The 27,853-nt window shown below is 38.9% G+C and overlaps 1 protein-coding gene across 1 annotated transcript in view; it reads right to left on the bottom strand.

Annotated features, from left to right (window-relative positions):
- SCFD2 (sec1 family domain containing 2) overlaps positions 1-27,853 on the bottom strand; it is a 386,325-nt gene that overhangs the window by 207,695 nt on the left and 150,777 nt on the right. The window contains exon 5 of the mRNA XM_004419062.3: positions 21,557-21,806. Coding sequence (XP_004419119.1) covers positions 21,557-21,806 — 250 coding nt within the window. The remainder of the gene's footprint in view (positions 1-21,556; positions 21,807-27,853) is intronic.

The following is a 27,853-nucleotide window of genomic DNA, read 5'->3' on the forward strand; positions in this document are numbered from 1 at the left end:
AGTGGAATTTTCTTCCAGGTTCAGTCTAGAGCAAGGCATAATAATAGTGACAGTAATAATGGTAATATACTATTTACCGAGTGCTTATTACGGGCAGGTCAAGCATTAATCCTCCCTATGCTGTATGAGGATAGTACAGTTGCCCCTCCATATCCTCGGTTCTGTATCTGCAGATTCAATCAACTGTGGATAGAAAGGCCTATAATAATGGTCGCGTCTACACTGAACATGTACAGACTTTTTTTCTTGTCGTTATTCCCTAAACAATATAACAACTATTTACATAGCAATGGCATTGTTTTAAGCATTATAAGTAACCTAGAGATGATTTCAAGTATATGGGAGGATGTGCACGGTTATACGCAAATACTATGCCATTTATATAAGGGACTTGAGCATCTATGAATTTTAGTATCCACTGGCATCCTGGAACCAACCCCCCAGGATACCGAAGGACAACTGTACTTGTGATTCCCGGCTTCACAGGGGAAGAAACGGACAGATAAGAACTAGCCAAGGTCACAGGCCTAACTGGCACGGATCCTTTCAATTCTGATTCTCTCAAGTACTTCCTTCCACATTTCCCTCCCCTGTTTTTCAACCACCACACTACATTTCTTTCCTCTTATATCTGCAAGGCATCTACTGTTTTTCTCTAATGAGAGGCTTTTGTTTCAGTGGTATTCATAACACATGGGGTTCAAAAGCCATTTTACAAACCAACTATAACTGACAGAATTCACTTTCTCTTGGTGTAGACCTAAAAGGAATCTTTAAGTAACTGAAAAGAAAAGGCCCAACACGAACATTTACTTTACCACGCTGCCTCCTGAAATCGAGTTTCTGTCCAAAGTTAGTAAGGGGGTGGACTAGAGGGAGGGATGGTAATAAAGCCAGTTTAAAAATCCTGTGGTTTGATAGCTAAGAAAGAAACAGTTCCTTAAGGTTAACATACACTGCTAACCTTGTGAGGACTGCCAGTGTTTCGGATAGGCACGTCTTACCCCTGAAATATGCTTTCATTTCAGAACTTTCCAAACCCCTAACGAGTGCGGTAATCCCCTGTGGAAAACAGATAAATTGAGGTATTCCAATAAGACAGATGAAACCCAGACCCCCAGGGCCAATCAGCAGTGACATCATACCACATTCCAAAGCTGGCCTTCACTGCAAGGAGCTCACCCAGAAACCAGAGCCTTATTTTCCTTCAGTAATCAGGGTGAGAGAGTGTTGGGTTTTACAGAATAGTAATTACTATGGGAAGATAATTACCTTCCCTCACACAGGCCTCACCTGCCTTTCATAACCAGGAAAGCAATGGGCCCCTTGTATGGGTAGCTGAAAGGTTCCTGTTTCATCAAATCAAACTTGATCACACAATAAAGGGAAAAAAAAGTATCCAATACTTTTACAGTCTGGTAATAAAAGGACTTTGGAATTCTCAAAGTATTAAATGCATTTAAGACAAAACTAAATCACAAAAGAGTTCTTAGTGGCTACACTCATAACTTAAGACGGATATCACTGCGGCCATCACTACCACCACCACAACAGCAGCTGTCATTTACTGAGCACTCACAATGTGCCAGGCCCTCTTCTAACAACACCATGACGTAGGTGCTACTAAGATACCTACTTTGCAGATGAGAAAATTAAGACACAGAAACGATACATAACTTGCAGGGCCACGTGATGAATAAGTAGCAGAACCAGGATTCCAATGCAGGCAGTCTGTGGAACCCTTGTCCTAAACCACTGTGAGAGGGGCATTCATAACTTGCCTGTGGCCTGTTAGGGCAGAGCCCAGCTATTATTAACTAAACAAGGGCTCATGGTTAACACCAAAGGTCTGTGGGGTACGGAGACCCAGAGGTGACAGAGAAATGGTCCGTAGTCCCTGTTCATAGCCCACAATGGGAGAATACACGGTATCAGGTGAGAGAGACTGTCAGACCCAAGTGCACCCAAGAGGACTTTTTGCTTGGATGAGAAGAAAGAAAATTTATTGAAATTTTATAAGGTCACTAAAGTTTAATGTCCCCAAAAGGGCTTCAGTATAAATGGGCCAAATTATCCCATCACAAAATAAAAATAAAGTCCTGTATTTCACAGAAACTGAAAAATTACTAGCTGTCATCTAAGCTCTGTGTGTATTTAAAGTGTGTCATTAATATTCCCAAACCGCCCCATGATGTCTCTTCTTCCAGCCAAACAAATGACCCTGAGTCCCCAGGCACCCAGGACTGCTAGTCACAGATTCAATCATTCAGCAGATGTTTGCCAAGAGGCTACTACGTGCCACAGCCTGTGCTTGATACATTTCTGGGCCTCCAAGGACGCTCAAAAACGTGTGGATCTCGAGTTCCCATTTATAAAAAAGCGATACAATCTTAAGTGAACCATTTCCAAATTGATCAGAACTGCTGCTCGTTCAGTTCTCTCATTCCACTAACACGGCCGTGATGGTAAAGCAGAGGCCACAACTGCCCTGCATCTGGGGGCTCGCAGGTAATACAAGAGAACGAAGATGGCATAGATACTAGGGCCGGCTGGAGTGCACAGGCCTCTTCTAAGGGGCAGTCACGACTCAGCTTCAACCAATTCCTGTCTTTCTTTACATTTTTCAAAGACAAATCAAAAAAAAAAAAAAAAATCCAGGTTTTTATGTGAAGTCTCTCTACCGTTCTAGTTTGCCTTCCAATTGAAAGTTTTCACCAACACTGAGTAGGCCAAACAAAACAGGGCCACAGAACAGCTAAGGCTTGCCGGTTAGGAGTCTGCAATCCAGTTTGCTTCTGAGGTGTAGAAGGAAAGAGGCAGCCTGATTCAGGAGAATGCTATCATGGGCAATTCCTTTGGGTCCCTTCCAAGTCCCAAAAGAACTGACTCTGTGAATTACTGGCAGAGCTGTGACCTGGTCACAATCAGACTGGTGTCCTGAAAAGACAAGGTATGGAGAGAAGCGGCAAGGCATGTAATCTTCACTCCCTTCATGGAAGAAAGTGACATTCCAGACAGCCCTGCCTCAGTATTGTTTAATATTATATAAACACAACTAATTGGTTACGACTGGTGCAGTGATTAGAGATGCATTAGTGGTTTGATTTTTTTAAAAGCAGACATTAATCAAGAATACTAATAGAAGCAGCTACCAAGATCACTCTCATTTTTCTTGTCTTCTTTTTCAAAATGTGTTGTTGCTTTCAATGCTTCAGCTGCCATCATCACATCATATTATCCATTTAAATCAGGTTCTGACCTAATGAGATCACCTCAGGAATAACTCCCCAAGACTCACTTACTTTGGTGCCAAAAAAAAAAATCTAAAAGGAAAAAAATCCTGGACTCTGATTTCTGACCCTGACACGCTGACAAGCTCCAGCTCACTCCCCATGGAAGGAAAGGAAGAGTCCCCGCACAAACCCTGACCTGGCAGGAACTCCAGCTGCTAACCGGAACAGCTGTGTCACAATAAACAATGAGAAATAAACACAATAAATAGGTGGGAAGGAGGGGCTAGAGCTGCTCAGACCAGAATTAGTAGGCAACATGGCACAGAGACAAAGAACTCTGGCTTTGGGTCCAGATGGGCCTAGGTTTGAATTCTAGCTCCTTCACCTAATAGGTGTGCAATGGGAACTGACAGAGACGGCCAGCAAGTCACCAGGTGAGTGTCTGTAAGAAGTGATGCTCGTTAATCCCTGAGACTCCACCAACTGAGCCACTCTAAGTGGACAACTCCCACGCCATTCAATGACTGGAACCTTGTTTAAGTGCTCCAGAAGAGAGGACGAGGTCCTAGACACCTCTACTGAGGTGATGTCTCAAGGGAAAGCCCTTTCCCATGCCTGATCCAGGGGGCTCCAGATAGAACACACTGCTCCAGTTCCATACAGATCCCGGACCCGACCGCTCAACTGTCTGACTCAGTAGGGCTGGGGTAGGACTTGCAAAGCTGTATGTTGAACAACCCTCTCAGGTGATTCTGACATAGCTGGCTTGCAGAATAGTGCTTGTAAACCACTCTAGAGAAGAATTCAAATGGATCTTCACAGGTACGTCTGCAGTAATAACAGTCTAAGAATTCTCATCCTATGGAGCAGGAGACCAAAGGCTCTGTGTGCCCCAGTGGATGAGCCTATTGGAATAGAATATTGCTGGGTAGGGCTTTGTCCTATTAGAGGTCCCAACATCTTACTGTATCATTTAGACTATGAGCGCAGTGAGCTAGATCATCCCACAAGATGGTTTTGGTGCTCTGTCTAGACATTATTGGTACACAGTAAACACTAATTCCTATTAGTGCTAGTTGGTATGCCAGGAACATGGGACCAAGTATCAGAGAAAGAGAGAGACCAACTCTTCTTCTCATATAGGCAAATGCACTGGTGTCTGATAACCCAACTTCACATGGTTGGACCAATGAAAGCTGAGGGTCAGGTGATTATAACCCAACCTGCAACACTTTCTTCAGAGAAAAGAAGTATAAGAAAGTAAGTTCATCTCGACTATGCACGGGTTAAATGTCCTTTTCTTACGAAGTTAAAAGAAAATATTTTAGTTCCAAACATGTACATGTGAAAGAAAAATGAGAGAGTCAATTCCTAGATGAACAAAATGGCTTTGGGGAAGAATATCTAGATTTACTGCCAAGAAGATGATATAGGGTTTATAGTATTTGGCTTATCAGGAATAGAAGAAAAAGTTTTCTGCAACACAGCAGAAAGAGTTTTATAAGGCAAGATTTTACAGAAAATAGTAATCTTTATCAAATACTTCTCTCACCACCTAAACATCTCAGAACCAGTTCTAGACCCCAAAGGGTGAGCTGTCAGTCTAGCCTCCATTCAGTTTGAACCAAGTCTAGGAATAGAGAAAAGTAAAGAGCATCATGAAAATATCAAAACCAGTATTTATCCCTTCCTTCATTCAGCACCACAATTTTAAAAGGGGAGCTAGGAATGCAAAGATGAATAATATATGGTCACTGCCCTGAAGGATCTTACATAACAGAAGAGATAAATGACAATCGTAGCTATATACAGCTAAGTGCTATATACAGCAATCCCATGAGATAGGTACTATTATTTCCCCATTTTTAAAGATGGAGCAGTGGAGGTAAAGAGAGATTAAGTAACTTGTCCAAGATCACCAGGTAGGAAGAACACACATGTACAAATATCAACCAGATCAGGTAACACAAATACAAGTGCCCTAGGATTGTCACAAATCAATACTGAGGCACAGGGGTCACTTGGGCTGGGATGATTAGGGAAGGAATAAGAAAGGCAACGACATCTGAGTTGCATCTTAAAGAATAGGTGGGAGTTTTACAGGTAAGAACGGGGGGCAGCAGATGTATTTCAGGTATAGCAAATGGTATTAAAATATAGTACAGCTGGAAAATACTTTATTGTAGAGATGGAAAGAAAATTATTTAAACCCTGAGGAGAAAAGACAGAAAGGTTCTTAAACATATTATTTACCTGGATCTAAAGCCTTTCTCATTCTCATTCTCCTTCACCATCATTTTGCAATTTTCCCATTCATCGTGGGCAACAAAAAGTTATCACATATTCTCCGGTATGTACGAATAAAGCAAAAGGCGCTCAGGCTAGTCAAGTCCTGCTGTTGAGAAGCTACGCTCAGAAGCCAGGATGCAGCTCATGTTTCTATCAGTGGGCTCACATGCCTGATGATGGGGTCCCAGCTGACACGGAAGCAGAGAGATACACGGGGCTGGGAGCAAACACACTCCTCCACTTTATAATAAGCATTATATACTTTGTCCTTTCCTTATCAATGAATACCTAATACAATGCTGTAATTTAGGAATGCTAATTTCATGACTGACTCCCATGGATTGACTCCCTGATTACTAGACCCGGGGGTGGAAGTGGGAGCGGGAGGCAGATGTGGCACAAGAAGAAGCTGTTTTAGAAAACATTTCTGGAGAAACAGTTCTGTCCAGGTTGGGAGGGTTTGGGAGAGCAGCCAGAAAGAACTACAGAAGCTGGCTGAGCAGAGATTTGCTAACAAACATTAGCTAAGAGGCCACAGCTGGATACTACTGACAGGTATTCCTACTGTCAGGTATAAAGGGAAGGGAAACACGCTGAGGGGGTCTGAGGGAAAACTGGAGACATTAAGTTAAAACTAAGGGATATCAGGGCCAGCCTGGTGGCGTAGTGGTTAAGTTGCGCACTCTGCTTCAGCGGCCCAGGGTTCACGGGTTCGCATCCCAGGTACGGACATACACACCGCTCATCAAGCCATGGTGTGGTCGCATCCCTCACACAAAATAGAGGAAGATGGGCATGGATGTTAGCTCAGGGACAATCTGCCTCAAACAAAAAGAGGAAGATTGGCAACAGATGTTAGCTCAGGGACAATCTTCCTCACCAAAAAAACACAAAAAACAACAAAAAAAAAACAACTAAGGGATATCTGTAGCATTGAAGAGAGACACTCTCCCCTTAAAAGTAGACCCCATGACAGTACACACCTTGTCCACCCTATCTACTACTGCACTCCTTGTACTCAGCACCACCGTAGAGGCACAGCTGTTCCTACATAATAACTGGTTGAAAGAAGAAAGGAAAGAAGAGAGGAGGGAAAGAAGGTGAAAAAACAGCCAATTTAAAAAGCCAGATTGTACTAGGTTATGTCACACTGGTTTTCACACTACGGTAAATACACGGAATTTACTTTCCTTCAAATAATTGGTTCTTTGAAGCCTCCTTAGACTGGGAAAAGAGTATGAGCTGTGTGGATGAGAAGGCAGGATTCCCAAGAATCACCATCCTGAGGGGAGGCTCTCCTGCTCCCTGTGGTTCTTTCCACAGGCCAGAGAACTTCCACAGCAGTTCTTCTTTCCACAGAAGTTCTTTGGCCTGTTTCATCCTTGTTCTACTCAGGTTGGAGAAGAACTGTCAGAGGACCAGAGGTTTAAAAGTTAGGTTAAAAACGTTGAGGCCGGCCCGGTGGTGCAGCAGTTAAGTGCGCACACTCTGCTGCAGCGGCCCGGGGTTCGCCGGTTCGGATCCTGGGCGTGCACCGACGCACTATTTGTCAGGCCATACTGTGGCGGCGTCCCATATAAAGTGGAGGAAGATGGGCATGGATGTTAGCCCAGGGCCAGTCTTCCTCAGCAAAAAGAGGAGGACTGGCATCAGATGTTAGCTCAGGGCTGATCTTCCTCGCAAAAAAAAAAAAAAAAATGTTTTGCAACCCAGGTGTGGCTAAATCACATGCTCAGTAGCTGGTCAGGAAAACAAGATGAGGGGACAAAAGAGAAGGAGGGCAAAGCAATAAAGGTGAAAAAAAATAAGGAGAAATGGGGAAAGAAACAGTTAAACGAAAAACCTCCAGAATTTAAAATCCGGTAGCATACAAATATTAAAACACAAAACAACGGTTCCATTAATGGCTGATATAATTCGTTTTCACTGCATGAAATATTTTCTTCACTATATTTCAAACAATGGGATTTCAAAACTCATTTATAGGTCGTGGCTTCCTTTAATATTCCATTCTCTTCTTCAGCCAACCTTTCTGCTGTCCAAAGCTGAGGTCCTCTGGTAAAGCTGCAACATATTTGCCATGTTGCAGAGTGTCAGATGAAATACTGAAGCTGAGTCAGAGCTTCTTTCTTATTCCCCCATTCATTCATTAAATACTTATTTTTTTTTTTTAAGATTTTATTTATTTATTTTTCCCCCCAAAGCCCCAGTAGATAGTTGTATGTCATAGCTGCACATCCTTCTAGTTGCTGTATGTGGGACGCGGCCTCAGCATGGCTGGAGAAGCGGCGCATGGGTGCGCACCCGGGATCTGAACCCAGGCCGCCAGCAGCGGAGCGCGCGCACTTAACCGCTAAGCCATGGGGCCGGCCCAATAAATACTTATTAAGAGCCTTCCATGTGCCCCCAAGCACGATCAGCGCTTGAGATACAAAGCACAGCAAAGCTGATGGAGTTTGTTGTCTGAGAGGGAAGGCAGACACTAATAAAATTATCACACAAATCTATAATAAACTGTTCATTTGAGACACATGATGGGGTGAGGGGCAGGCGCTGAACTAGTATAGAGACTCAGAGGAGTCAGAAGACGCTGACCCCAGGATATGTGGTCTGAACTGAGCTCTGAAGGGGTTAACTGGGCTGCAATGAGGACTTAGTTGGAGAGAACTGCTCATGCAAGGAGCTCAAGCCTAGAGGGAGCGTAATGTACATAAGGAACTGAAAAGCCTGTGGTTGGAACAAAGGGTAGGAAAGAATAAAACGACCTCCAGAGTGAGCAGGCAATCATAGAAAAATGACATTCTACTGCTCTGAAAAGTCCAGTTCAGAGGGCGTGTTGCTTTGCTCCAGACACAGAGGACATCATGGGTGTAGCACACTATTTGGTAATGGTTTCTAGCTCCTCCCTCCCCTAGAGAGGGATGACCCAGATTTTCTTCAGCCTGATCATGTCCATTTTTGCTATTCTATTATTTTAAGTAAAATACTGATATTTTTCACTGCCAAATTATAAAACAAGAGCCATGTCCTTAAAAAAAGCCCATCAAAAAGCCAATATACGTATGTTCCCAGAATTTTTCCCCTGATTTTTCACACGCTGAGTCTAAATTTAAAATAAATGTAGGCACAAATTGGCTCAAGAGAGAATTACAAAGATAAAAACAATAGGGAAATAATTAAGGGTTTGATTATTTTGATGTTTATTTGCACATACCCTACCAAAAGGTTCCAACAAATATACTCTGGGGGCTTTTGTTCTATTCTAAACTCTGTGTGTAGCTGCCCTGACATATAACAGCTTCAACGCATCCTTTCTAATATCTGGAAGGGCTGCTGCTCTGAAACGCCATAGTCACTCCAAAGTCAAAAGCCATTAACCATCCATTTCTAAAATAAAAGGCTGTACTCATCTTAGATGATGTCATTTTGTCTGGGCTTCTACGTTTTCAAGGAGAACAATTTGAAATAATCAAGAATATAGTGTGCTAACTCCTAAGGTGACCAGTTTTCTGATTTCTCTCATACAAGTGTGAGATTAGAAGGGAGGAAGGAAGAAGGGGGATGGTAGGCAAGAGATTAAAGTTTAATAAGAAAGATACAATTACAGAATAAATTGGTGCCTTGAAATCTGTTTCTGGGAAAAAATTTAAAGCATTCTAAGTTTTTTTATTAGATAAAAACGTGAGCTTCACTTCTTGGACATCAAAGAAATGTCCAAAATCCTGTGAACTATAACTAAAATGTCACTGTTTGCTTGCTGCATCGTTTGGTACATTGACAGAAAGCGAGTGCATTCCCTGTTAGCAAGTGTCCAAACACATTTTAACAATGAAGAAAACTTTCTTGGCCAAAGAGCAAATTCTTTGCAAGTTGGTGATTTGTTCAGAAAAGAAACCCAAATCCTACACCGCTGTATAAAAAGAACAGATCAGATTTAACCACTTTTCTTCACCACCACAACAAAAATAAGGAAATAAAGAGTCCAATTATTTTGGAGTACAGTTTGGACAAAACCACAGCTTCTAAAATTAAGCCCCCTAAACTATTTGCATGTTGGAAAATGTAAATTGTTAATGAACACTGCACCATATCAGTTTCCTGTTCCAGATGGCTCTCTGTCAGGTTGGCAACAACTCAAGAGCCTGACGAAGAGGTGCAGGCATATGTTTTGTGTTTAAAATGAAAGAAAAAAAAAGAAGCGGGCTTCATTTTATAAACACTTCAGTGAAAATTACCATTCCGTTTGGGACCAATTCAGTCCAGGTGCTAAAGACAGAATAAACAGGCACCACATGAAGGCAGAAAAAGTCAGGCTTCTATGGGAATTATATTCTTGGTTACATTTAAAACTAAATTTCAAAATACAAATCAGTATCACCATGGTTATACACATATGTTCTCCTTGTTTTTTAAATATTAGTCTTCTATTCTCACATAATAAACTAATATAGTCAAAGCCTAGAGCCTGTTGTGTCTCTTTTCAATTTTCTTTTGCTGAAATTTTAGGCTGACCTGCTTGTACCTAAATGTTCTTCTTCCTCCCTAAGGCCCTAAAGATCCTCCTTTAGGGCTCAGAGGATCTTCCTTTATATTCTGATTAAGGGTCATTTTACTTCTTAGGGATAGTCTCCTAGAACTCGGGACACAGATTCAGCACTAACATTCTCAACAACTTCCTTTCCAATGTTAGTTTTAAAAACTTTATGTTGACAATATACCTGTGCCTTCTTTATTCCAGGCACTATGACCTTAATAAATAAACTACAAAACACATTTAAAACAAAATCCCACCTGATACCTTCACTTGGGAAGCATATATGGGATCTGAATTTCTACTTACCAATAGATCATCAAATACACATCAAAACACTAACAGTAGTTTTCTCTGGGTAGTGGGTTTACAGGTAATTTTTAATTTTATTTTGTGATTGTTAAAGAGCAAAAGATCTTTCAAGTATTCTACAATGAGGAGGTATGATTTCGGCAATCAGAAAAAAAACCCAATTATAAATACTTTAAGGAACACATAACATGAATGGAACTTTAAAATTCATCCAAATGACAATCCCTGCCCTTCTAAAGCTTCTAGTCAAAGAATCACATATAATTACACAGCTCTGCATGACAGGCACAGTCGCTGCTATGTGAACGTTGAGGGGCCATCACATGGTGAAAATGGCTTCAATTCTCAGAATCACTTTAGTTGACAGTTGCTCTGATGCTGTTTTCTAAGATACTAGTGAAAACTCCAGACAATTATTTTTAGGTATACAAATACCTACTCTTGAAGCAATTACTCAGGTGTCAATGACATCTTCATCCATTTACAGATAAATACCAAATTCAACAGAGGGAAGATAAGATAGTGGTATTTTTTTGATATAAAACTGGTTTATTAAGAATGTTCTCAAGATGCACATATCTAGCTTTTGTATGTCAGTACAACTTTACTTGTGGAATCACTCGAACCTCTATTCTAAGTGGCAATGATGGACTGTCAATCACATCTCACCGTTCATTTCTCCAAATCCCTTCCCCTGCCTCCCTCCCTCTAGGCCCCTAACACAGTTGTGGCTACATGATTCAGCTTGGCCAAAGGGAACCCCATTCCCCTGGCAATAGTGACTGAAAGTCAGTCAGCTTCATTTCCTAGGATGGATCTACAATCCTTGGAAGAAAAAAGCTCTCTATTTTCCTGGGTTGCTATTCTGAAATGACATAAGCCAGGAATGGCTAGGACAGATGAGAGGTCACACAGAGGCAGTTGTGATAGGAAAGAACGAGGCCAACACTTAGAAGGAAGAAAAGCTTAGAAGGAGCAGAGAGTTCTGGTCACACTGTTGGAGGCTCTGCCCCAACTCTCCTAAATACAGCTCTGTCTCTGGACTTCCCATATGAGCAAATATGAAAAGCAAATACCAACTAAGAAAACATATTAGCAAAATATATGACAAGTATTAATAACCTTAATAATCCAAGTGCTCCAACTTTAAATCATTAAGAATAAAATGAACAATTCAGTAGGAATAAAGGAAAAGACCATGAGCAGGCAATTCACAAAAGATGAAATACAAATGGCAAATATTATTTTTCATCAGTACTCAATAAAATGAAATTTACATGTGTTCTCTACGTTGTTCTTTACATTTCCAAATTTTCTACAATGAGAAAGTATGACAGTAATAGTGGAGGAAAAACCTGAAAGTACAGGTGTTAAAATAAAAAATTAAATTTAAGAATGTTAGCCTGGCGTCCGTAAGCAGGGGGTGGGTAGGTGTGGAGTCAGGGATGTTAGAGAGAAGGCCATGGGTCAATGTGTGCCCGGGGATAAGGGAGCATCTTTGGGGAGATGTAAACAGCATCTCAAAAGACATACAGATGGGCTGCAGGGAGTGGAGGACTGCTGTAGGGGGAGAAGTTGAGTCAACGACTCCATTGCTTCCCTCCTGAGATGATAGTGGTATCCTGAAAAAGACAGAAGGGAACGGAGGAAGAGCTGATTTAGAAGTAGGGAAGAGAATATACTGATTCAGATAAAAATAAAAAGCAGATGAAGCTAGAACCATAGAATGGTAAAGAAAGAAGAGACCTTAGATTCGCCTAAGACGACTCTCATATAAAATGAGAGTGATGAGGATCCTGAGTCCAAAGTAAGCTAAGTGACTTACTTTCAGGTTACACACCTACAGGCATATTTAGGAGCAAAAATTCAGCCCCCTCTCTGCTGTGCTCTTTTCAACCACACCACCCCGTTTCTCCTATTTGGTCCGTGTGTTCAAGAAAACTACCCTCGTATTCCATGCATTCCATTTCTTCTCTTTCATGATTGAGAAATGTATACTACATCTAATATGCAGTTAATAAGAATAGCAATAATTAATCTCTCTGTCACATACTATTATTATTACATACACATATTATTACTATTGGCATCATAGGCAGACACAAAAATTAGTGATATGGACAGTATGTCTCATGCATTTGTGCAAATATAAATATCAATGCAAGAACATCCATTCCAGTGTCTTGGTTAAGAATGATTATTTTTACAATGTGGCATGGAAAAAATTAAGTACTTGAGAAAGTAATTTGTAGTGATCTCTTAATATGTTAGCAAAATTACTTAACTAGTTAGCTACCTTAATAAGCAGCTCTAAATATCTTTCTACACAGCTTGTGATATATTTTAAATACAAACTAAACATTTTAAACTTCACTTAATATAGCTGTTTTGTAATATGTGCTGTGGTTAACTATTTTAATATATTGGACAGTAAAACTAAATGTAACAGTTCCAGCATTTCTCATGGGAGTGATTTAGGGCAGACATATGTTCTTCATCAAAGTTTCCAGCAGAAATCTTAGAAACCAAGAGGAAAAATAGACCCTAGTATACCAAATAGTGTTGCAAACCACAATGGAAAACAACAGTCTTTAAAGCCATTTTTTGTTTTACTTTGGCAGCCCTGAAACAAGAAATCTGAAACACTAGAAATGAAGGTGTATTCCTTAATGAATAGTCTAATACTGGAATGCCACAATAACTGAGAATCCATAAATTAGAACCCAGAGATGAGGCAGAATCCTTTCTGAAATGAATTTCCCATACACCCTGAAGTCCTCCTTTAGCTGAGTGGGTGGATTCTACAGTCATGGTTTCATACACTGTCACCTACTATAATGAGCTTAAGTTTTCATTCAAGTGTGGGTAATATGAAGGCTGGTGATGAAATTTTAGGATCACCCTTCCAGTTACCACAGCAACATTCTTGTCATTGCCAACCCAGGAGGGATGCTCAAGGTCTAAGGAACAACTTCTCAAGGGAAAGATTTTTGAAATCTTGAAAACTGTTTCTCAATTGGAGTAGTGCCCTTAGGGGCAGAAATCTACAGAAATGCATATTCTGAAATTTGATGAATTACTGAGGGAAAGCTGTGAGATGAGGAAAGAATGCAGAGGTGATAGAGCAAAGGAAGCATAAGAGGAGAAATTCTTATTAGCTCCTCATCTTTTACAATCCTCTGTTTGGACATACTTCATATTTTACTAAGAAGACTAACTTTCTACAAGACTGGGAAAAGTACTTGGCCAACTATGAAAAATGCGTTGTTTGAAAGACGTACCTCTACTAACATAATAAACAAAATGTCTATGCCTAGTGCTAATGGAGATGGAAATTTTTATAATAAAGTGGCAGCCATGAATAGTGATAATAATTTTATATGGTCTATGTTTACCTGAACTTTTCAAAAGAGGAAAGCTGTCATAAACAAATCATTGCAAATAGATTTTTACTGTGGGTTGTAGAATGTGGCTTTGTTTTACTATAGATAAGGGCACATACATGTTTTCCATTGGAAAGTAGACCTGAAAGTACCATGAGCTGCCCTCCACAACCCATTGAAAGACAAACTCTCAACTCCTTCCTCATTCGACGTTGATGAGACTCTCCTCTGTTAGACTTCCATTATGGAATGCAAGTGAACCCCAGCTGAGAGCTCACTAGACTATGCTTACCTTCCTAGTGTCCTTAAGAACAGTGCTTTCCAAACTGGACCTGCCTCGTCCTCATTTGTCATATGTGGTTGATCTTAAATAGAGCAACGAACAAGTGAGAAGGCATAGAGAAGAAAAAACTTAGGAAACAAGATCCCTTAAAGTCAAAACTCTAAAAAAATTGAAGATGATTTTAAAAATCACGGTCCATCATGAAGATAATTTATACATTTTATCCAAATCAATGTGAAGTTCTGATTCTTCCAGTTAGAGTAACAGGAATCCTGCCATTATTTTATGCCAAATTTTTGAGATTTACATAACAAAGGAAGCACAACTATAGATCTAGCTAGAAAAATATCATCTTCACAGAATTTGAGGAGAACTTATGCACCATCCATTCTACAAAACTTACTCTTCACATTCTAATATTTTAAAGTCCTAAAATGTCTTAGAACTTAGTACAATTCCTACCAACGCCAAAGTCCCAGTGTCAGTTCCCTGCGCTGGGAACCTCGTTTCATGGGGATGAGTCAGACTTTCTGGCTGGCTTTATTTTCCTGAGATGTCTTCCTTCTATTAAACCCAAAACTGCTCCTCAGCATTTTCCATCCAATAAACAGAGTTCTGTGAGAAGTTTACCTGCACTTAGATGGTATCTTTACAGAATCCATGAAAAAGGAAAACCTATGTTACCCCGCTGGTAAACTTATGCTAGATTAAAATTTAAATAAATGCGATTTTTTTCTTTTAGTTAAAATAAGTTGAAAAAGGAGATCACTAGGTCCCTTCCTTTGCTTTCTGATGGAACTATAGTGTATTGTTTCATCCACCTGGAGATCTTTCAGATTTCTAGTAAGTTCTAGAGTTAGAGATTCAAAAGCTTTCCTCTGTAAGGAATACCTGAAGCAGTATCTAGTATAAAGACTGCAACCTGGGAGCCTGCAGCCTGAATTCTGCCCTTCAATAAGATTTCTTTGACTCATACAGTATTTTAGAAAATGAGCCAATTTCTTAAACTTGGATAATTTCAAATTAAAAAAAAAATCAGATTTCTGATTTCTTGAGAGATCAGCAATATCAGACTCATGCTCTCCTGGCAACAATTAGAGGATCTCCAGTTTGACACAGTCCCCATCATTCCCTATTGCCCTCTTTGTTAAGACTGAATATCCTTTGCTAATCATCACTGCATTTTCACTATCATTTTTCCAAAACCTAAACTGCTTTACTTATTTATATTATTTGCTGGTCCCTGTAAGCATTTGAATTTGAGACTCCTATTGTAACCCAAGGTTTCAAACATTTTTAAAGTATGAGGATACCATATAATTATGCTTTCATATCTGATAACTGAAAGATACAAAGGAAAAAATTCTATAACTTCAGCAAAATCTTTAAATGAATTTATATCTTATAAACCACAATGGCATCTATAAATATTTGTATATTTATATGTGAAGAGTAATACTTAGTTTATGGATGACACATAAAGCACACATGGAGCAGTGAATCTTTCGCTCTAAGTCCTATACTTTCCCAGGGATCCATGAAACAAAGGTTGAGAATTCACTAGCCTAGTAAAAAGAATTCTGGACTAGGAATCAGGAGACACAGTCTCTAGTCCAAGCCTTGCATTGAACAGGCTATTCTTTGGTGATTTGAGGCAAGTCAGTCAACCTTTTGGGGCCTTGATTTTCCCATATGCAAAGTGAATAGATTAGATAATTGCTGAGAACCTTTCCATCTATAAAACATAACAATATATGCCTTATGAGTCCTTACATTTATCATAAAAACCCAGGCAACTACAGGACCTCCCCAAAGTGTACCTGGGTTTTATTTAAAGACAAAAGGTTTATCATGGAGGGAACTGCTATGGAAAAAAATGGAACCACAGTGAAAACTGAAACTCTACTATTTCCAAATTTAGATACAATTTTATATTCTCTGTCCCAAACCATGTTTGAAAAACTAGCAGTATATTTGTGAATAAATTATCTCAAAGAGAACTCAGCATTATAGATATACATCATTTGAGCTCAGATATTTGGGGTATATTTTTTAGACATGTAAGTTTATGGGCTTAAACTTTTCTGATCAAAGGATATATTGTGTATGAAAGTGCTTTGAACACTATAATATTATCTAGGATTACCAGATACTATAATGCTGTTATTTCCCGGTATTTCCCCAATCCTGGTCTGTATAGGATTCTACTTGGTCAGACCCCATATAGTAATTTAAAATTCTTTGTTCATAGATGTCATTTAATATAGAGTCATCACAGCATTCAAATTCACACATTTTGGAAGCTTAATTATATTTGGTACAATATTATGTTGTTTTGTAGTGTTTTCTGTGTTGGTCTTGTCTCTAAAATGACTGTAAGCTCTTTGAGGAGAGATATTGCCTGATGATAATAATGGTGATGACAACAATAAAATAACAATAATGATAAAAATAATGATGATGACAGATAAATATACCGATGACACATTATATGCTCAGATCTGTGCCAAGCACTTCGACTATTTTATCTCAGGAGTTTGGTACTATTACTATCCCCATTTTACTTACGAGGAAACTAGGAATCAGTGAAGCTAAATGACTTACTCAAGACCATACAGCTACTGAGATCCAGAGTCAGAACCAGAACCCAGATCCATCTGATTCCAAATCTTGTGCTCAGAACCTTTACATTCTACCCCACTGCCCCCAGGGTTTCTGCGCTTAGAGAGGTTAGGATAATGCTAGGTACATAGACATGTTCAATAAATATTGATAAGTTGAAAATATTTGTGATGCAAGGCCAGTGACACTAGCACACAATAGTGCATTATTTCAGTATATGCTGCAAAAGAAATTTCAATATTATAACTGCAAATTAAAGTACCCTGGCCGTTACTCCACTTCACAGTATATTGTCTTGCCTTAGAACTTCCTCTGTCAGGGAAGCCTATAATGATAATTGCAGCAAATACAAGTTTCTTACATAATGTCCATTCTCACCTTCTTTGTTCTAATAGAACCCTGACTTTGTTCAAGGCAAATATATGACCAGTTAAAAATACTCATCACATTCTCTTGCAGCCAGAAGTGGTCATGAAACACAGTACTAGCCAATAATATCAGTCTTCTGGGTAGGACTTACAGAAAAGCTATTGTTTTCCTAATATAAAAAATGGCAGACTCTGCTAGTATATGCCTTTTACTTTCAACCTTCCTCCCTTCTTGCCTGAAGTATGGACACAACATGTCAAGGAGGAGTGCCCACCTCATGACCATGATGAAAAAAGCCACACCTTCAGGAAGAGAGAAAGAAGCCACAAGGAACATAAGTTCTGCTTGCTTGTTTCTGAACTTCCTACTGAGAAAAATAAATCACTATTTGTTAATCTAATCTGGTAAATTTTCTGTTACACATATCCAGGTGCAATTCTAATGTAATTATACAGTAACTGATAATCCCAAATTATCAACAGGAAGTAAAATAACAGTCTAATAAATGTAAATTACAATTTCTGTAGTATTATCATGCCTCTATATTTAACCGTAGACTTTTTAGATATTTTGAATCATTCATTCCCTAGCTATACACTAAATGTAACTAAACAGTCCCTATTGGCCTTTTCTTTAAAGATACTATAAAAATCCAGGAAAATAAATCAATGAGTAATACAAAAATTGTTTACCAAAAAGAAATTTTTCCAAAATAGTTTTGGGTGTCAATAATCATATGCAAGTTTTATTTTTCTTTGTTTCCTGATTCCAGACTCTTCTGGCCAACAAACCTTAGCCCACTGATTTGCCCCTAATAAGTTACAGGTGTGCCAAGCTGCTGCTTCACTTCAGTTCAGGTCAACTGGGTAGGGCCTAGAGTGGCCAGAGCCCCCAGGGCTGGCTGCCTCCTACCACAACAGTCCTGTCCACTTACCTCTGTATACTATGCAAACATTCTCATTGTCTATGTGCATCACAATGTGAAAAAGGTTGAGAAGAACTACCCTCTATGACAGCTAGATGCTATCAAAATAATAACAGCAATGGAAAAAAATTACCTATTTATAGCACTATGGACAAAAAATTAGCTCACACACATAACATCATTTTATTCTCAGCAAAATCATGAGTGGTCAATAAGGCATTCATGTTTATTATCAAGGTTCAGAGATGGGTAATTTGCCCACTAACACATACTGCTAGGAAATGGCAGAGCCAGGACTTCTGAATCAAGGACTTCTGGATCTAAGCCCTGTGCTTTTTCTGATACACCTCCCTATATGATGACATTCCAAGTTTGTACAGATCTTTAAAATTAGCATTTTAATTTCATTCTCTAAGGAAAGTTCAAACGGCTTTCCTTCGTATTCTCTTGTGACTGCCATGCAAACACTAATGTATATGGAAACTGATACTCGCTTTGAACTTAGCAAGACTGAGAAAGCACAATATGAACTGACATATTTAGGTCATACCAATTTTCTTTTTACAGCTCCCATCCCCAACAATCAGAGAGCCAACTCTTGTTATTTTGTGTGAGTAGAAAAGAGAGTTTTTGCTCACCACTGTCCCCAGAAGTATCTATTAAAAAGAAAATAGTATGCTGCCATTGACCATGCTTAAGTTTTATTTTGTTTTGCCAATCACGATTTCTCATTGTCCTTTCATAAAAGGGAAAAATAGGGAGAAATGAAGGAAATTTTCAAAAGTAAATTACATATTTAACATATAAAAGGAAATACGAATTTTAAACACAGGGCAATTATTGTCAAGAGATATTATTGAAATAAAAAAATTTAAGTTTGCTACTCCTGTTTTAGAAAGCTAGACAACCAAAAGATTTCAATGGCTGGGAATAATATTTTAATTTCTTTATAGCAATGCAGAAACAAAGATGATACATGCACAAAATAGCAACGTATGGGGAAACATCTACAAGTAGCTATTATAGACAGATTAAAAAGAACAGGTAATATCTAAAATAGTAACAAAATACTAATTTTTCTCTTCAGAAAATAAGAACATGGTGGAATGATTGAGCATGGATGGCATAAAATAAGTGTAAGCAAGCATAAGTTACAGAATATAATTAATGTAATAGTTATGGAAATAAATTGGTGGCAAGTTTAGAATCTTGTGTTTAAAGACATGGGCTCCAGATCCAGAACACCTGGGTTCAAATCCTGGCTCTATCACTTAGCAGTTGGGTGATGATAACATGCTTAAGTTTTCAGTACAGAAAAACTGTTGCTCTCTAGATCCTATCGACAGTTAAGACGGTAAAACTACAGCATTATATAAAAAGTAGAATTGTAATATTGATTAATTGCTTGTTTTCAATTATACTTTTTAACCAAATTTTCATCAACCAGAAAATTTGCACAAGGCATAAAAAAAATTCTGCCACCGAGTAACAAGTAAGCCAAGACTATGAATTCGAATAACTAAGTACAACACTATGGGCAAGTTCATGGTAAAAATCAGACGAACCTAGTTCTGCCACAGGCTAAGCACATTTGGAAGGCAATTCAATTCTTCCAATACATACTGGGATTTCCCATCCTATTCCACTGAGTCACCACTGCCCCGACACTTTCCAGTTACTTTTTATCCCGAGATGTAGATTAAACGTTTGCCTCAGCAGCTAAGTAAACACAAACCCTACTTCTCAGGACATTTGAATTTACAACATACTTAATAAGGGAAATGTCTATACTGGCCAAGTGAGTCTATCTTCAGAAATAAAGTCCTTTTGGTGTCCACAGAGGTTGATCAACGCCTGTGTGTTCCACTGGTATGTTCACTTATGTCAAATTTAAGTAGCACATCTTATCTACCCTGCTTAAACAGTACATCCAAAGTTAACCTAGGTAGGAATGTATAATTAATATTACAAAATAAGATGTCTCCAAAATTTAAAAATTTCCACAACTTATTTTTAACCTTCAACTGCTAAACTTACAAATTTTCCTAATAGAAACATGAATGAACAGAAGTGTTTTTAAGTGAAATCACATTTAATAGCAAGAAAATGCAATATCCTGATCAATCATAAATAGAGAAACTAATAAAGAATGAAATGCTGGGTCAATAAACACTTTGAGCAAATATTAAATGAATACTCTTACGGCATGACTTCAATTCCCAAAATAATATAGTAATATACTAATGTTACAGAGAAGCTATCCAAATAACCTCAGCTAAAACACAGCATCTTTGTTGTCTGTTTCTGAAAGTATGCAAATTAAGAATAACTTCCAATTAAATTCTCCTAGCAGTCAAATTTACTTTGTATCAAATAACTGTTCCAAGCACTGTATAAACCATGTTAAACCTTTCTAAGTCAATATTCATTTGTGGCCAGACAGACACATGTGATCACACATAGTGCTGTTCCTAAATGAAATGGGAACCAATTCCACAAGTTTTCCTGAAGCAGATTTTAAGTTGGCAAACAGGTTCCATACTAAGCAAGGAAATGTTTCACTTCTGTGGAAACTTCATTCTGTTTCCATCTCGTCAGGGTTTCACTTTCCATAACCAAACACATGAAAGGTCAGTAGGGGGCACAAAGGAGGTACACGTGCATGGAAGGCTCAGGTTGACAGCTACACAGCCTGCTTCTGAGCCATCTGGATCCTCCTCCCAGAGAGGCACAACAGGGGACAGAAGGAAAAGTTGGAAGATGTATAATCTGCCTCAGTTAAGCCTTCCTGAATGGAGACGCCTACATACACCCATTCATGAATGAAGGGAAACTTGGTATGTTTTTAAAGTACTGAAATTTTACGTGTAAGTTTTAATAACTTTTCACTCTCAAACTGATCTGGACTCAATCCATACTAACGGATATAAGCTTTAAACAAAATATAAATGACAATATTGAGTCTGATACAGAATAACACAAATGAATATCTCCATGAGTTATATCACCTTTCTGACTAGAAGTGCAAAGTTAGATTTTATGATATATAATTATATATTTCCCCCAAATTAGAATAGCCTACTTTATTGGGATGTTTGGATATTATTATAGACACTACCAATTAATTCAGATTCAAAACGAAATATGAAAAGTCAAAATATGAAACTACTAAAAAAAATATGAAACTACTCTTGAAAACGGCAATTTTCTATCCTACAACATTGTGTCATATCTTAGGGAACCTTTTTTTAAGTTTGAAATGACAATCTCAAAGAGACTATGTCAACAGAAACCCCTTGAATAGGATGCACTATGTTTTATTTTTCCTTAAAGATATTATGCCCTATGAGTATTCTGCTATTTTAACAAGGCTTATACTCTAAGGAATATGAATTCTGACAAGCAACTAGAAGGCCACTTCACTACCACAACCGAAAAAAAAAAAAAATGCTGAAATGAAAACCTCCAATTCTAAATGCTGGCTAGCATTCACCAGGCCTCATGAAATTCCAAACAACTCCAATGAAGGTTACATCCTCTTCCTGAAATAGCCTTTATTTTTAAACCTGCTTTCTGTATCAGTGATGCTTATCTTTGTTAAACACTCACCTGCGATTTTTTGCAGCAAAGGTGATAATTCAGACTCCTCACAAAAGACCTGAGCCAATGTGTTCTTCACTTTTTCTTCAGCTTCACCCAGGTCTTTGTCTGCTGTGAACTCTCCACTGACGGAATAAATATATATCAGGAGGATCAACAGCTCTTCAGGGCTGTAGTCATCCTTGGTCCTCTGGTTTGAAGGCTTAATCATGGGCAGCAGCTGACTTAACACAACAGACATTGTTGACTCCCCAATGTTCTGAAAGAAAAGGTAGAAATATGAAAATAAATCAGTCTTATACAAAGACGTAATGTATGTGCTACATCAGTCCAAAGATAGCTTGCAAACAAGTTTGTGATGTTCACTGACTCGATGGCTTGTTATTTGTTTCTTATCCTAGAGAGAATACTGCAAGAAGTTGGGCATTATAGTATTTTTTTCTTGAAAGATCTAGCTTATAAAACAGCTAGTCAAGTTGTAGACCTTTTTATATTATCTTACATGTTGCTTAAACAAATAAGAGTACACTAGTTTTAAAAATAAAAACATAGGGGCCAGCCTGGTGGTGTAGTGGTTGTTTGCACACTCCGCTTTGGCAGCCCAGGGTTTGCAGGTTCGGATTCCAGGCATGGACCTACGCACCACTTATCAAGACATGCTGTGGCAGCGTCCCACATATAAAGTAGAGGAAGATGGGCACTGATGTTAGCCCAGGGCCAGTCTTCCTCAGCAAAAAGAGGAGGATTGGCAATGGATATTAGCTCAGGGCTAATCTTCCTCACCAAAAGATAAAAAATAAATAAAAAATAGAGGCCAGCGCAGTGGCATAGTGGTTAAGTTTGCGTGTTCTGCTTTGGTGGCCCAGGGTTCACAAGTTCAAATCCCAGGCACAGACCGACACACTGCTCATCAAGCCATGTTGTGGTGGCATCTCACATGTAAAATAGAGGAAGATGGGCACAGATGTTAGCTCAGAGCCAATCTTCCTCAGCAAAAAGAGGAAGATTGGCAACAGACGTTAGCACAGGGCCAATCTTCCTCATAAATAAATAAATAAATAAATAAATAAATAAATAAAAATATAAGTACTTCATACAGTACAAATTTTAAATCAAAATAGTATATTTGTAAAATAATACAATTAAAAATAAAAACATGCCAGTTTTTATTTTTGTAAAATATCCTATATATATCCAAATGAATGCTAAAATTCATATGACAGCATATTCTTTTTAATATTCTCTATATTGGCAAATATTAGTCAGAATAGGTTTTTTTTATAACAATGAAAATTTTCCGCTAATCTGGTGACTAGAATAAGGGATTAAACCGTTAATGTCACTTAGGGTTCAAGATATTTTTGGGTAAGTCTGAAGGTAATTCACCTTAAAACTTTCAAAAATTTTTGCTTTTAGCTCTTCCACCAATTTGTTGAACGATATTTAGCACAGAATTTCAAAATTCCTTGCATGGGATAACAGCAATGCATTACTGGAGTAACTGCATAACTTCCAAGGAACTATACACTTTTCTAGTACAAGTTCTGAGATTTTTGGTAAATAGATAAATCCCCATTTTAAATAATATGATTTAATTTCACTTATAAAATAACCCTATGAAATAAAACTGAATTATTTGTATTTGTATTAAAACTGGGGGCCAAATGGTCACAACTTGCAACTTTCACGTTGTTCATTCAGAAGTGTTCATTGAGCATCTACCATGTTCCGGGTACCATTTTGGGTCTGGGGATACACCAGTGAATAAAACAAATCCCCTGCTCTCAGAGACCTTCCACTCTAGTTGGGGGAAACAGACAACTAAAAAGCTAAAGAAGTAAAATATATAGTATACTAGATGGTAGTAAGTGCAATGGAGAAAAATAAAGCAGGAAAAGAAGATGGGACTTCAGGGGGTGTGTGTGTTTATGTGTGTGGCTATGCATGATTTTAAAGAGGAAAAGCCATTTTAAGAAGGGAGTATGGGAATAAAGAAAGACCTATAGAAACTCTCTCTCTTTCTGAATGAAGTTGACAGGAAGCAGCTGAATGTGATTCTGTATTGGGGTGACTATCCAAAATGAGCTTTTCTAGTGAAGTCATTTCCACACCTGGAAAAATTTGGATATATCATCTCAAGGGTAAGGTTCACAGTTATATTATTTGGTACACAGAAAACAGCTGTCACCACTTATTTCCACTAAAAATCTTGGATGTTCACAATGTACCACGCAAAATAAAATGGTGAGTCTTTGGAATGAATAAGGTACAAATGGAAAAGAACAGAATGGAGATTTTGCTGTTATATGGTGACAAGACGTGATCCACCCAGTATAAACACACCCACTTCTCAAAGGAAATGCCTGAAAGGTTTGACAGCATCCTAGAACTGTCCTATACCTTCGGGAGTCTCTTGAAAGGAATGTTCAAGCGTTCTTTCTTTGCTTTACAAGCCGACAAGAGCAATTTAAAAGAAACGAGCCGTGTGGTTGGCCTGTTAAAGGAGGGACCGTGGGGGCTACAGCTTTCGTTTTCACTCTTTACCCTATCGCCAACTCCTTGGATGACATTAAGCAGATTCCTTCATTGCTTTATATCCCATTTTTAAAATGTAAGTGTATACATCAAGTGTCTATCTTATAGGAGCTCTCTGTTTCTCTCCCCAGAGCAAAAGGATTGTTTTAAAAGATAGTTATAAAAAATAAAACAGGGTAGGATAATCATCGTACTCATTTGAAAAGATTCACTCACAAATGTCTGGCCATCAAAGCATCATTTTTCAAGTTGTTGATCTAAGATATGTGGCTAGAGAGCAAAATCCCTCATTACTGAACACTCTAGCAGACTTCTGCTGGTTAGCTAATACCTGTGCACACCAATTTCTAAAATTACATTCTAATCTGCTTAACGCATCCCAAGAAGTTAATACTTGAGTTGAATACAAAGCCAAGAGTACTTATCAGTCTTAAAGAGGCATGAGAAATATAGTGGAAATAAAAAGACTCCATTTTAAAAAGCCAGATTCCAATCCTGACTGTTCCACTAACTAGTTCCTTCATTTCTTAGACTCTCAGAAAACTTCTTAGGATCTCTTCCTCTCTAAAATGACATGATCTGACTAGAAGATGGCTGAGTTCTTAAGTCATGTTTATGTAAAGGTCTCCATTTTCACTTTCTTCTCCCTTTTTTTTTTCTACATTACCATTGATGGTAGAAGGCTACAAATCATATTCTCATTGTTGGCTACACAGCAAAATATAAATGCTCAGAAAGGAAAAGCTTTACTGTATAAACAAATGTAGATACAGAAATATTGTAGATACGTGTGTAACAGGGGCTGATATAGATACACATATTTCCTAACTCTGACCACTGAGAGGATCTAGAAGTAATGACACCCCAATAGCAATGAGCACACCTAGTGGTCAGATCTTAGCTTCTAATATCATTCTCAAATAAAAGGAACCAGGGATCCTTGGAGAAATGGTTGATTCTAGGGATGGGGCAGGGAAAATACAAGAGGAACCTGGAAGATCTTGTAGTGCCAGAAAGAAAGGAAATCTTTAAAAAAACAAAAGATGAGGCTTCCTTCTAAGACTGAAAAATCATTGATGACAAGAACCACATCTTATTCTTAATGGTATCTCCAGCACCTAGCTCAGTCCTTTGAACATAGTATCAAAAGTATACTTATCTCTATAATGAAGTAGCTGACTTCAGAAAAAGAGAAATGAACATTTATAAATATATAATTATAGATTATCCCATTTAATCCTCCTGATTACCCTGTAACATAGGTATTATTATTTTAGAGGAAGAAATTGAGGTTGAGAAAGGTTACTTGTCAAGGACATCAGCTGGTGAATGGTTGAGCTAGGATCAAAGTCAAGACTGGCTTTCTCCAAAATCTACATCTGGTCCACTACACATTTCCTCTCCAGTGCTTCCCAGTCAGAGGGAAACCAGAGTCTGTGGGAAAGGGGAATCCAAACCCTTGAGACAGGGTATGATACCAGGATTCTGACTAGGACAGATCATCAAGGGAACCCAGCAGATGAGACAAATCAGGTAAGAGCAAGAGCAGCTGTAGGCCAACTTAACATATCAGACGAGATCTACTAACTTACAGCTCTTTAACCCCTGGTGAGGTAGATGACTGGCCCCAAAACCTCACTCAAGGTTAAAAACCTCTGGTGGACGGATATGTAGTTCCAGCCACAAATGTTACAGCAGAATTTCCCATCCAGGGTGTCACCATGGCATGTTTACCCCTCTACTCCAAGCCCAAGTGACAGCTGGATGGGGCCTAGGGCAGCCAGTGCCACCGGGTCACTGATCTCCAGTTCTGTGTAGCCTTCAACCCAGTATGTCCTACAAAAACAGCATAGTTTTCCATTGTACCTACAACCACGTGTAAAAAGGATGGGACGTGCTGAAGAGATATGCCCAAAAAGGAATCAGATACTGAAGTCATCAAAGAGGGTGGAAACAACAAACAAACACATAGATACAGAGATTAGGTTGGTGGTTACCAGAGGGGAAGGGAGTAGGGAGGAGGGCAAAAGGGGTGACTGGGCACAAGTATCCAGTGACAGATGGAAATTAGTCTTTGGGTGGTAAACATGATGTAGTCTACACAGAAATCGAAATATAATGATGAACACCTGAAATTTATATAATGTTATAAACCAATGTTCCCTCAATTAAAATAAATGTTAAAGGCAAAAAAAAGAAAAAAAGAAGTAAATCACATAGCACAATGCCTGGCACATAGCCTCTCCATGGAATCCTTTCTTACCCAGCAGAAGAGGTTAAGGTGACAGGTAAGGGAACGAAATACCTTCTAGGAACTGGAAGTGAGTAGTCTCAAAGGAGGGAGGAGCAGCCTACAAATACTGCATATGAAACCACATCTTGGAACTTAACTGCAAAGTTAGTCAAGGTTAAAGGCAATATAAACATTATTAAACACAGCCATTAAAAAAGCACACACAGTGCAAACCACAAAAACAAAAAAACGGCTTCTTTATAAAGTGCCAGGGATTAAATTTCTCATTCATTTTGATATAAATGGGCCTACTAGTAGGAGGTGAAACACTGGAGCTGTGTCTAGAGTGACAAAATCTTTTTTTTTTATTCTGTAGTCTAGGGCTCTTGTTATTTTTGAATGAGTCCCCAGTAACTCCATATAAAAGGCCCTCTGTAAAATGTGTGTTGTCTTTAGAAATGCCAACTTTTGGGCTGAATTAAAACACCTCTGCAAAGTCAGTCAGTCTCTGTGCTAGCTACCTCTGCAAGCATGAGGAGCAAACAGGTCATATTCCCTGTGGCTGCAGAGCAGGCCGGGCTGGCTCCACATCTGCTACTCTGTGGTGCAGAGCCCATAGACACTCAGCAAAACTCTAAGACACTCTAAGGCATTGCTGGAGAACCCATCTCTGCAATTCCTCCAACCTTTGGCAAAGTCACGGGGTGCAGGCTCATGGGATGCTGCCAGTGGAGGCCTGAGTGAGTGCCTAAGGCCCTTCTGCCCCAAACATCACTTGCCATCCTTGCAGTAATACCTGCCACAAGGCCTTAAATTCCCATAATTAAGGCCACTCTGCTTCTTTGGGGGATGGGCTTCTTCATATGTTTCAGGCAAAATGCAAAAATGTAACGTGATGTGTGTAAAGATAATTCATTGATGCACTCATGTGTTCATCAACAAATATCTATTGTGTACATACTATGCGCCAGGCACCATGCTATACTCTGAGCATACAAAGAACAAAGCAAGACGCAAGATTCAGGGAGCTTACAGGTGAGTGGGAATAGGAGTAAACAGTCATGACGATGCAGTAAGTGCTTCAGTGAGGTATTCATTCACTTTGGAAACACAGCAGAGAAACACCTATATCCTGGAAGAGGTACCTCAATTAAGTCTTAAACAATCAACATCTGTTATCAGGGAGGAGTAAAGCTCTCAGAAATGAGCAATGGGATAGGATCCTTCCTTCATTCCCTCAACAAATATTTAATGCACACTTAACTATGAGTGTGTGGTAGGTAGAATAATGGCCCCTGAAAAAGGCCCACACTCAAGTCCCTAGAACTGTAAATATGTTACTTTATAGGGTAAAGAGACTTTGCAGATGTACTAAAGTTACAGATCTTGAGATGGGGAGATTATCCTGCATTATCTAGTTGGGCCCAGTCTAATCACATGAGTCCTTAAAGAAGAGGACCTTTCCCGGCTGTGGTCAAAAAGAGATGCAATGACGAAAGGTCAGAGAGAAGCAACGCTGCTGCCTTTGAAGGAGGAGG

The sequence above is a fragment of the Ceratotherium simum genome, chromosome 8 (assembly GCF_057802395.1).
Source record: "Ceratotherium simum simum isolate JZ-2026a chromosome 8, ASM5780239v1, whole genome shotgun sequence".
In the NCBI taxonomy this organism is placed as follows: Eukaryota; Metazoa; Chordata; class Mammalia; order Perissodactyla; family Rhinocerotidae; genus Ceratotherium; species Ceratotherium simum.